General features: G+C 47.5%; 1 protein-coding gene across 2 annotated transcripts in view; it reads right to left on the bottom strand.

Moving 5' to 3' along the window:
* sec63 (SEC63 homolog, protein translocation regulator) overlaps nucleotides 1-12,500 on the bottom strand; it is a 72,837-nt gene that overhangs the window by 39,659 nt on the left and 20,678 nt on the right. For both annotated transcript variants that reach the window (XM_079531325.1, XM_079531324.1), the window contains exons 4-7: nucleotides 6,985-7,097; nucleotides 2,946-3,007; nucleotides 1,724-1,782; nucleotides 321-371 (exon numbers count right to left, since the gene is read on the bottom strand). In XM_079531325.1, coding sequence (XP_079387451.1) covers nucleotides 321-371; nucleotides 1,724-1,782; nucleotides 2,946-3,007; nucleotides 6,985-7,097 — 285 coding nt within the window. The remainder of the gene's footprint in view (nucleotides 1-320; nucleotides 372-1,723; nucleotides 1,783-2,945; nucleotides 3,008-6,984; nucleotides 7,098-12,500) is intronic.

Here is a 12,500-nt window from a genome sequence, read left to right as displayed (position 1 = left end):
GGAAGCACGAGATGTGACCGTTGAGAGATAAACTCACCACAACCACAGGAAGGATGGGTTAGGTTAGGTTAGGTTAGGTTAGGTTAGGTTAGGTTAGGTTAGGTTAGGTTAGGTTAGGTTAGGTTAGGTTAGGTTAGGTTAGGTTAGGTTAGGTTAGGTTAGGTTAGGTTAGGTTAGGGTCACTGAAGTGACCGTTAAGAGATAAACTCACCACAACCACAGGAAGGATGGGTTAGGTTAGGTTAGGTTAGGTTAGGTTAGGTTAGGTTAGGTTAGGTTAGGTTAGGGTCACTGAAGTGACCGTTAAGAGATAAACTCACCACAACCACAGGAAGGATGACCATGAACGCTAGACCGTAGACCAGCAGGACCTGGAACACAATATGATCACTATTATACACAATGATATGATCACTATTATACACAATGATATGATCACTATTACACACAATGATATGATCACTATTACACACAATGTTATGATCACTATTACACACAATGTTATGATCACTATTACACACAATGATATGATCACTATTACACACAATGATATGATCACTATTACACACAATGATATGATCACTATTACACACAATGATATGATCACTATTACACACAATGATATGATCACTATTACACACAATGATATGATCACTATTACACACAATGTAATGATCACTATTAAACACAATGTTATGATCACTATTAAACACGATATGATCACTATTATACACAATGATATGATCACTATTAAACACAATGTTATGATCACTATTAAACACAATGTTATGATCACTATTATACACAATGATATGATCACTATTAAACAAAATGATATGATCACTATTAAACACAATGATATGATCACTATTAAACACAACACAATGCACTGTTATCACTACAATTTAGGCAGACGCTCTTAAAGGAGCATTCAGTGATTTGGGTGATTTGGAAAACCACCCAGTCCGCCCCGGTAACAAAATGTGCACATGCACGCTCTACAGTGGGGGGAAGTGCAACAGGCCAACAGCATGTGCACCCCACTCGATCATGATTGGAGGAAGGCCCCTCTCATCCTGATTGGATGAAGGCTTTGCCACCCGCCACCAAAACTAGGGTTTTTTGACCCCAGGGGCTCACTGGGGACAGGGTGGAACTCCTTATGTGGTCAGCACACTCTATAGTAGGGAGGATTATCCAGAACAAAATATAAAATAAGTGATATTTAGATTAAGTCAAATCACTGAATATACCTTTAATCCAGAGAAATTTACAGTAAGCAAGAACAACACATGGTGATACATCACATACATAAAGACTAGTTATCGTGAATCATACGTAAATTATAAGAACCTAACAGTGGAATATCTATATAATGAAACTATGCGTATACAGTATATAATGCTGTGTCTACATAAAATGCTGTCTAAGTTACATAAGTTGAGCCTTTGCATTGGCCTGTAAGGTCGTCGGGGCTAGGGGAGGGGCTACGGGCTGAGATGGAGTCTGAAGAGGTGGTCTAGATGGAAACATTGGCTCTTTCTAGAGCAAGGATGGCTATAGTTTAGCTCGCTAGCATTGACAATATGTATAATTGCTCGGCAGTCTGTGGTTGGCTCTGCGTCCAGCAGGGAGCAGCATATGGGTTAAAATAAAACACCAAAACACACAAAAAAGCAGGACAGTACAGACAATAATAATAATGATAATAATGTAAGCATACCAGCATAGAGTTCTTCTGGTCAACGATCCAAGCAGGCAGAGCGATGCCAAAACTGGTGGCTGGGGAGAGAGAGACACAGAGAGAGAGAGAGACAGAGACAGAGAGACAGAGAGAGAGAGAGCGAGAGAGCGAGAGAGCGAGAGAGAGACAGAGAGACAGAGAGAGAGAGAGAGAGAGAGAGAGAGAGATGGAGAGACAGAGAGAGAGAGAGAGAGAGAGAGAGAGAGAGAGAGAGAGAGAGAGAGAGAGAGAGAGACAGACAGAGAGAGACAGAGAGAGAGAGAGAGAGAGAGAGAGAGAGAGAGAGAGAGAGAGAGAGAGAGAGAAAATATTTTTCAACAGAATTGCATACATAAAAGAAAGAAACAAAGGTTGTGGGCTTTCAGTGTTTTAAAAACGCCATTGACAATGAAGGGAAAATGTACGTCATCTTGTCCCCTAACACAAACATTAAATGTACGTCATCTTGTCCCCTAACACAAACATTAAATGTACGTCATCTTGTCCCCTAACACAAACATTAAATGTATGTCATCTTGTCCCCTAACACAAACATTAAATGTACGTCATCTTGTCCCCTAACACAAACATTAAATGTACGTCATCTTGTCCCCTAACACAAACATTAAATGTATGTCATCTTGTCCCCTAACACAAACATTAAATGCCATTTTGGGCGGGAACCCCTTTTGGTGTTAGCATTATGTTTAAAAGCTTATAGGTCTGCTATTTTTGAAAAATCGAAGAACCACTGACATAGAAACATAGCTTTTTCAGAAAACTGTCAGGATGTAGAAGACATTTTTAGAATCTGATCTCAGGTCAAAATGGGTTAACAATATGTTTATTGTAATAATGTTTGTTTTTTCACCGTTTGTTTTACATCACCATTACATCACCTAATCAACATGAGTTACACTTTTTTTTTTGTGGCTTTCGCCTTTATTTTATTTATTTTTTCTGGAGGGACAGTAGGCCGACAGGAAATGGGGAGAGAGATGGGGGGAAGACATGCAGTAAAGGCTGTCGGGATCGGGAGTCGAACCCGCGGCACACTGCCAGACTGGATTACCAGCCAAGGTGCCTGGACCATTGAGCCATGGCCCAGGCCACATGAGTTAGACTTTAATATATTAGCGCCCCTCACTTCAAACAGGTGTGATTTTTATATTTTACAATGTGTGCTACCACTTTCAGCCATAAGGTGGCGCCAAACACTGACCTCCTGGACCGTCTGGGTTGCCATACTGTTCCCAGTTCTGTCGGGACTGCTCATTGGTCAATCTGTGGACACATACACACACAGAGAGAATGAGAGCAGATCATCCATTGGTCAATCTGTGGACACACACACACACACAGAGAGAATGAGAGAAGACTGTGGACACACACACACACACACACACACACACACACACACACACACACACACACACACACACACACACACACACACACACACACACACACACACACACACACACACACACACACACACACACACACACACACACACACACATAAATACATCTGATTTGATACTCCCGCTGTTCGTTATGACACCACAGGGTGGCGTCGTTATGACATAGCGCCACCACAGGGTGGCGTCTTATAGTATATATATGAATAGAGAAACCCCGAGGCGAAATGGACATAGTGGCCGAATTTGGTATTGCAGCGTGAGCCAGCGCTGGGCCGTTGACTATCATTGCGCACGTTCATGTTATTGGGCAGATGACACGTGAACGCTGTTTCATAGTGAACGCTGTTTCATAGTGAACGCTGTTTCATAGTGAACGCCGTTTCATAGTGAACGCCGTTTCATAGTGAACGCCGTTTCATAGTGAACGCCGTTTCATAGTGAACGCCGTTTCATAGTGAACGCCGTTTCATAGTGAACGCTGTTTCATAGTGAACGCTGTTTCATAGTGAACACCGTTTCATACGTGAACGCTGTTTCATAGTGAACGCTGTTTCATAGTGAACGCTGTTTCATAAGTGAACGCTGTTTCATAGTGAACGCTGTTTCATAGTGAACGCTGTTTCATAGTGAACGCCGTTTCATAGTGAACACCGTTTCATACGTGAACGCCGTTTCATAGTGAACGCCGTTTCATAGTGAACGCTGTTTCATACGTGAACGCTGTTTCATAGTGAACACCGTTTCATACGTGAACGCTGTTTCATAGTGAACGCTGTTTCATAGTGAACGCTGTTTCATAAGTGAACGCTGTTTCATAGTGAACGCTGTTTCATAGTGAACGCTGTTTCATAGTGAACGCTGTTTCATAGTGAACGCTGTTTCATAGTGAACGCTGTTTCATACGTGAACGCTGTTTCATAGTGAACGCTGTTTCATACGTGAACGCTGTTTCATACGTGAACGCTGTTTCATACGTGAACGATGTTTCATACGTGAATGGCACGCAATGATAGTCAATGGCAGCGCGTTCATGATTTGACCCAATCCATCCCAGAATTCACTCTGTTCCTACCCATAAGGAGGAGTGAAATCGCCTCATGCGCTTTTGAGCAACTTAATGTAAGTGGATGGAGGAGAAATCCACCTTAATGCAAGTGGATGGAGGAGAAATCCACCTTAATGCAAGTGGATGGAGGAGAAATCCACCTTAATGTAAGTGGATGGAGGAGAAATCCACCTTAATGCAAGTGGATGGAGGAGAAATCCACCTTAATGCAAGTGGATGGAGGAGAAATCCACCTTAATGTAAGTGGATGGAGGAGAAATCCACCTTAATGTAAGTGGATGGGAGAAATCTGGTTCCGTCTCTATTAACACTTAGCTTGCTAAGACTATCACAAACTGATTACCCAGGTATGCTACGATGATAGCATTGGACAAACACACTTTTCCTAGGCCGACAGTAAATGTTCTCTTATAGCGAGAAGCACACCGCATACCTCAAAAGAAAGCTACATTTGTCCACTCCAATTTAAAAAAAATGATTTTACCAGCTTCCATTCTGGAGATAATTATCTTTATGTAACACCTGCTTTTGTAGTGACAGGCTCATCTTGAACAGAAGCAGAGTTAGGAGCTGTTTTATGTCAGACGTTGACAGGCAGTTTTAAAAATAAATAGAAAAGAGTTTTCTTCACCAATGTGTTTGTAAAGGTGTCTACTAACATATCCAACATTGGTTTATATTCAACCACCCTAGGGGAACTTTTGACAGCTGCTGAATACAATACATTATAAGGCAAAATGTTCTAAATTTCATTATGCTTTAAGTAGCATGTGACATGTCAAACTAGGGTGTTTACATGATTCTGAATCCATTCCAAGCATTAGTTTTGCACGAAAAAGCGCCGTCATCACAAATGTGATGAGGTCAGCACATTTGGGCAAGTTCTATGGCTGAATTTAGCCTAAACAAGTGTTTTTCGTGCAAAACGAATGCTTAGAACGGGTTCAGAATCATGAAAACCCCCTAGTTTGACCCCTAGTTTGGCCATAGACCCCCTCGTTTGGCCATAGCCACTTGCCCAAATATGCCCAAATGTGTTGACCGCTATGGCCGTTTTTAGCCTAAGGAGTGTTTTTCGTGCAAAACTAATGCTTGGAATGAAAAACCCCTAGTTTGACACGTCACATGATACTTAAAGCATATTGAAATTTAAAACATTTTGCCTTATAATGTATTGTATGGTACCCCAACTTTCAGCAGCTGTCAAAAATTCCCCTAGGGTGGTTGAATATAAACCAATGTTGGATATGTTAGTAGACACCTTTACAAACACATTGGTGAAGAAAATTCTTGGTAAGAAATGTATTCCCAGGTATACATGGGAATACTGATAATATTCCCTGACTATATGCATTCTATACACCGAATGAAAGCCCTGAATGTCTACTTTTACGAGGAAAAAGTACACATTGATCCCATTTACCTTTCGTCGCTAAATGGCTTTTGTATGAGCTAAATAATGAGCATATGGGACTGAGGGAACACCTCGGGGCTACGTTACTACTGTTTTGTTTATTTTTTATAAGGATGATGATGATGACGGATCAAGTAGACGCCCGGCGGGCACATGGAACGATGCAAAGACGCGTTGTCATTATTTATCCATCTATGTACGTGTCTGTCGCTGTGTATCGTTCCAACTTGGCTCGCCGAGGGACGGTGGTGTTGCCGACTTGCGTAGCTGACAACAGCGGCGCGCGTCTTTGCATTGCTCCATCTGACCGCAGCGATGACCATCATCATAACAAAATAACCGTCCCTCGGCGATACAATCCGTGATAAGTTTGTTCGAGTTTGATGAAGGAAGGGAGACCCGACTTTAGATCCGTGTCCATCATGGAGCCGGAACATGTCGCTACATGTTCTCCGACAGACACTACACAAGACGCCTCCCCTGAAACAAACAGGAGCCCTCCCTCCCCTGAGACATGCAGGGGGGAGGGAGAAACAGGAGCAGATTGGCTGAGGTGCATGGATACGATTGGATGTCATGAAATGTGATTATGTTGACTGGAGTAGGCTACGCTCGCATGGGGGCCGCCATTGTGTGATAGTGTGAGATCTACACACAATGAGCATTTGAGCCCCTCCCGTCCTGAGTTTTCAGGATGGGAGGGGAGAGGCATTTTTTTTCTTTTTTTTGGGATCACGTGATCAGAATGCTGTGCTATCATCCAGGGCTAGTTGGTAAAGTGCCCGGGGGTGTAGAAAGCGATTGCAAGTAATCAATAAAAAAAGAATGCGGTAAACGTAGAAATCCCTTTCCCGCACCGGACCGTTGGGATTTGAACCACGTAGAAATCCTTCTCCCGCATGGACTGTGTTAATATATATATACTCGGGGGCGCCCGCTGGCCAAGTGGTCCAGGCGCATGCCACATATAGGCTCTGGCCTGACAGCGCGTCGCGTGTTCGAGTCCTGTTCATGACGACCTTTGCTGCGTGTCTCTCCCTCTCTTTCCTGTCTGTTATGACATGGTGCCACCACCAGGGGGCGTAGTGTTATGACATGGTGCCACCACCAGGGGGCGTAGTGTAATGACATGGTGTCGCCACCAGGGGGCGTAGTGTTATGACATGGTGTCGCCACCAGGGGGCGTAGTGTTATGACATGGTGCCGCCACCAGGGGGCGTAGTGTTATGACATGGTGCCACCACCAGGGGGCGTAGTGTTATGACATGGTGTCAACACCAGGGGGCGTAGTGTTATGACATGGTGTCGTCCCCAGGGGGCGTAGTGTTATGACATGGTGCCACCACCAGGGTACTCACGCTGCGTAGGCCTTGGCGATCCTCATGAAGGTAGCCTCATCTCCGCCTTTATCAGGATGGAACTTCAACGATAAAACTCTGTACTGTTTCTTTATCTCTGAGAGAGACGCTCCCTGGAAACACAGGACACATTATTATTATTATTATTATTATATTCTTTATCTCTGAGAGAGACGCTCCCTGGAAACACAGGACACATCATTAGTATAAATATATTCTTTATCTCTGAGAGAGACACTCCCTGGAAACACAGGACACATCATTAGTATAAATATATTCTTTATCTCTGAGAGAGACGCTCCCTGGAAACACAGGACACATCATTAGTATAAATATATTCTTTATCTCTGACAGAGACTCAGGGTGAGGCTCTGTCTCAGACTCACCCTGCAACAGGGTGAGTCTGAGACAGAGACTCACCCTGCAACAGGGTGAGTCTGAGACAGAGACAGAGACTCACCCTGCAACAGGGTGAGTTCCACCCAAACATTTTAAATACATAGCGGGATGCAGATCTACAAGCTCACAACGCCTCGCATCCACGCCGCGCTGTGAGCTTGTGGATCTGCAATTTTGGGGCGTGCGACACCGTCGTGCTGCAGAATATAAATGAGGCTTCTATCCCAGAGAACAGCAGGAGAGAGAGAGAGAGAGAGAGAGAGAGAGAGAGAGAGGGATAAGCTGGACAGTGGAAAGTTGTGAAACGGTTGAAAACGACTTTAAACTCAAGCAGTACACCCAGCTATGGCGTTGTTGTTGTTGTTGTTGTTGTACACGTGTGTGGAGACTGCAGAAGCTTTCTTTAATTACAAATTGATGATCGCGATGCTGATTCGCATGATTTGCGTCGGAGAATCAGCAAGAACAGCTGTGGAGTGTGGATCATTACCAGCGCTCAGCGCCACAGTGAAAAGTCAACTGATCAACGGACAAAGCTCGGACAGCGATTTTATAAAGCTAAAGGTGGTGCTTCTCTTGTTTAATGCGTGGGGCTCACTTCTGTTAGTCCGATTGTTGTCTCAACGTGTCTACTCTGCACCGCCGTACGGTAGCTTCTGTCCACTGACTGTCTACTCTGCCCCGTCGTACGGTAGCTTCTGTTCACTGACTGTCTACTCTGCCCCGTCGTACGGTAGCTTCTGTTCACTGACTGTCTACTCTGCACCGTCGTACGGTAGCTTCTGTCCACTGACTGTCTACTCTGCCCCGTCGTACGGTAGCTTCTGTTCACTGACTGTCTACTCTGCCCCGTCGTACGGTAGCGTCTGTTCACTGACTGTGTCTACTCTGCACCGTCGTACGGTAGCTTCTGTCCACTGACTGTCTACTCTGCACCGTCGTACGGTAGCTTCTGTTCACTGACTGTGTCTACTCTGCCCCGTCGTACGGTAGCTTCTGTTCACTGACTGTCTACTCTGCACCGTCGTACGGTAGCTTCTGTTCACTGACTGTGTCTACTCTGCCCCGTCGTACGGTAGCTTCTGTTCACTGACTGTGTCTACTCTGCACCGCCGTACGGTAGCTTCTGTTCACTGACTGTGTCTACTCTGCACCGTCGTACGGTAGCTTCTGTTCACTGACTGTCTACTCTGCCCTGTCGTACGGTAGCTTCTGTCCACTGACTGTGTCTACTCTGCCCCGTCGTACGGTAGCTTCTGTTCACTGACTGTCTACTCTGCCCTGTCGTACGGTAGCTTCTGTTCACTGACTGTGTCTACTCTGCCCCGTCGTACGGTAGCTTCTGTTCACTGACTGTGTCTACTCTGCCCCGTCGTACGGTAGCTTCTGTTCACTGACTGTCTACTCTGCACCGTCGTACGGTAGCTTCTGTCCACTGACTGTCTACTCTGCCCCGTCGTACGGTAGCTTCTGTCCACTGACTGTCTACTCTGCCCCGTCGTACGGTAGCTTCTGTTCACTGACTGTCTACTCTGCCCCGTCGTACGGTAGCTTCTGTCCACTGACTGTCTACTCTGCCCCGTCGTACGGTAGCTTCTGTTCACTGACTGTGTCTACTCTGCCCCGTCGTACGGTAGCTTCTGTTCACTGACTGTCTACTCTGCCCCGTCGTACGGTAGCTTCTGTTCACTGACTGTGTCTACTCTGCACCGTCGTACGGTAGCTTCTGTTCACTGACTGTGTCTACTCTGCACCGCCGTACGGTAGCTTCTGTTCACTGACTGTCTACTCTGCACCGTCGTACGGTAGCTTCTGTCCACTGACTGTCTACTCTGCCCTGTCGTACGGTAGCTTCTGTTCACTGACTGTCTACTCTGCCCCGTCGTACGGTAGCTTCTGTCCACTGACTGTCTACTCTGCCCCGTCGTACGGTAGCTTCTGTTCACTGACTGTGTCTACTCTGCCCCGTCGTACGGTAGCTTCTGTTCACTGACTGTCTACTCTGCCCCGTCGTACGGTAGCTTCTGTTCACTGACTGTGTCTACTCTGCACCGTCGTACGGTAGCTTCTGTTCACTGACTGTGTCTACTCTGCACCGCCGTACGGTAGCTTCTGTTCACTGACTGTCTACTCTGCACCGTCGTACGGTAGCTTCTGTTCACTGACTGTCTACTCTGCACCGTCGTACGGTAGCTTCTGTTCACTGACTGTCTACTCTGCCCTGTCGTACGGTAGCTTCTGTTCACTGACTGTGTCTACTCTGCCCCGTCGTACGGTAGCTTCTGTTCACTGACTGTCTACTCTGCCCCGTCGTACGGTAGCTTCTGTCCACTGACTGTCTACTCTGCCCCGTCGTACGGTAGCTTCTGTTCACTGACTGTCTACTCTGCCCCGTCGTACGGTAGCTTCTGTTCACTGACTGTGTCTACTCTGCCCCGTCGTACGGTAGCTTCTGTTCACTGACTGGGTCTACTCTGCACCGTCGTACGGTAGCTTCTGTCCACTGACTGTCTACTCTGCACCGTCGTACGGTAGCTTCTGTTCACTGACTGTCTACTCTGCCCTGTCGTACGGTAGCTTCTGTTCACTGACTGTGTCTACTCTGCCCCGTCGTACGGTAGCTTCTGTTCACTGACTGTGTCTACTCTGCACCGTCGTACGGTAGCTTCTGTTCACTGACTGGGTCTACTCTGCCCTGTCGTACGGTAGCTTCTGTTCACTGACTGTGTCTACTCTGCCCCGTCGTACGGTAGCTTCTGTTCACTGACTGTGTCTACTCTGCCCCGTCGTACGGTAGCTTCTGTCCACTGACTGTCTACTCTGCCCCGTCGTACGGTAGCTTCTGTTCACTGACTGTCTACTCTGTCCCGTCGTACGGTAGCTTCTGTTCACTGACTGTGTCTACTCTGCCCCGTCGTACGGTAGCTTCTGTTCACTGACTGTCTACTCTGCACCGTCGTACGGTAGCTTCTGTTCACTGACTGTCTACTCTGCCCCGTCGTACGGTAGCTTCTGTTCACTGACTGTGTCTACTCTGCCCCGTCGTACGGTAGCTTCTGTTCACTGACTGTCTACTCTGCACCGTCGTACGGTAGCTTCTGTTCACTGACTGTCTACTCTGCCCCGTCGTACGGTAGCTTCTGTTCACTGACTGTCTACTCTGCCCCGTCGTACGGTAGCTTCTGTTCACTGACTGTCTACTCTGCACCGTCGTACGGTAGCTTCTGTTCACTGACTGTGTCTACTCTGCCCCGTCGTACGGTAGCTTCTGTTCACTGACTGTCTACTCTGCCCCGTCGTACGGTAGCTTCTGTTCACTGACTGTCTACTCTGCACCGTCGTACGGTAGCTTCTGTTCACTGACTGTGTCTACTCTGCACCGTCGTACGGTAGCTTCTGTTCACTGACTGTGTCTACTCTGCCCTGTCGTACGGTAGCTTCTGTCCACTGACTGTCTACTCTGCCCCGTCGTACGGTAGCTTCTGTTCACTGACTGTGTCTACTCTGCCCCGTCGTATGGTAGCTTCTGTTCACTGACTGTCTACTCTGCCCCGTCGTACGGTAGCTTCTGTTCACTGACTGTCTACTCTGCCCCGTCATACGGTAGCTTCTGTTCACTGACTGTCTACTCTGCCCCGTCGTACGGTAGCTTCTGTTCACTGACTGTCTACTCTGCCCCGTCGTACGGTAGCTTCTGTTCACTGACTGTCTACTCTGCACCGTCGTACGGTAGCTTCTGTTCACTGACTGTCTACTCTGCACCGTCGTACGGTAGCTTCTGTTCACTGACTGTCTACTCTGCCATGTCGTACGGTAGCTTCTGTCCACTGACTGTCTACTCTGCACCGTCGTACGGTAGCTTCTGTTCACTGACTGTCTACTCTGCCATGTCGTACGGTAGCTTCTGTCCACTGACTGTCTACTCTGCACCGTCGTACGGTAGCTTCTGTTCACTGACTGTCTACTCTGCCCCGTCGTACGGTAGCTTCTGTTCACTGACTGGGTCTACTCTGCACCGTCGTACGGTAGCTTCTGTTCACTGACTGTCTACTCTGCCCCGTCGTACGGTAGCTTCTGTTCACTGACTGGGTCTACTCTGCACCGTCGTACGGTAGCTTCTGTCCACTGACTGTCTACTCTGCCCCGTCGTACGGTAGCTTCTGTTCACTGACTGTGTCTACTCTGCCCCGTCGTACGGTAGCTTCTGTTCACTGACTGTCTACTCTGCACCGTCGTACGGTAGCTTCTGTTCACTGACTGTGTCTACTCTGCCCCGTCGTACGGTAGCTTCTGTTCACTGACTGTCTACTCTGCCCCGTCGTACGGTAGCTTCTGTTCACTGACTGTGTCTACTCTGCCCCGTCGTACGGTAGCTTCTGTCCACTGACTGTCTACTCTGCCCCGTCGTACGGTAGCTTCTGTTCACTGACTGTCTACTCTGCCCCGTCGTACGGTAGCTTCTGTTCACTGACTGTCTACTCTGCCCCGTCGTACGGTAGCTTCTGTTCACTGACTGTCTACTCTGCACCGTCGTACGGTAGCTTCTGTCCACTGACTGTGTCTACTCTGCCCCGTCGTACGGTAGCTTCTGTCCACTGACTGTGTCTACTCTGCCCCGTCGTACGGTAGCTTCTGTCCACTGACTGTGTCTACTCTGCCCCGTCGTACGGTAGCTTCTGTCCACTGACTGTGTCTACTCTGCCCCGTCGTACGGTAGCTTCTGTCCACTGACTGTGTCTACTCTGCCCCGTCGTACGGTAGCTTCTGTTCACTGACTGTCTACTCTGCCCCGTCGTACGGTAGCTTCTGTTCACTGACTGTCTACTCTGCCCCGTCGTACGGTAGCTTCTGTTCACTGACTGGGTCTACTCTGCCCCGTCGTACGGTAGCTTCTGTTCACTGACTGTGTGTGCGCTGCAGCGCGTTGCGAGAGACCTTTTTTTCGTCCTTCTCTGATGGTGCGTTCGGCGCGCCTCGGAGACACAGAATAGGGTGAAATACAACATGAAAAAAACGGTGCAACCCTGGATTTTACCGATGCAGGCACTCTGCGATCGATGCATCGAGATCTCACCCGTCAATTCACCCTTTGTCAGCCTTCTGATTGGTCCCTGACT

The sequence above is a fragment of the Electrona antarctica genome (assembly GCF_951216825.1).
Source record: "Electrona antarctica genome assembly, contig: scaffold_104, whole genome shotgun sequence".
Classification (NCBI taxonomy): domain Eukaryota; kingdom Metazoa; phylum Chordata; class Actinopteri; order Myctophiformes; family Myctophidae; genus Electrona; species Electrona antarctica.
This window is presented reverse-complemented; position numbering and strand designations above follow the sequence as displayed.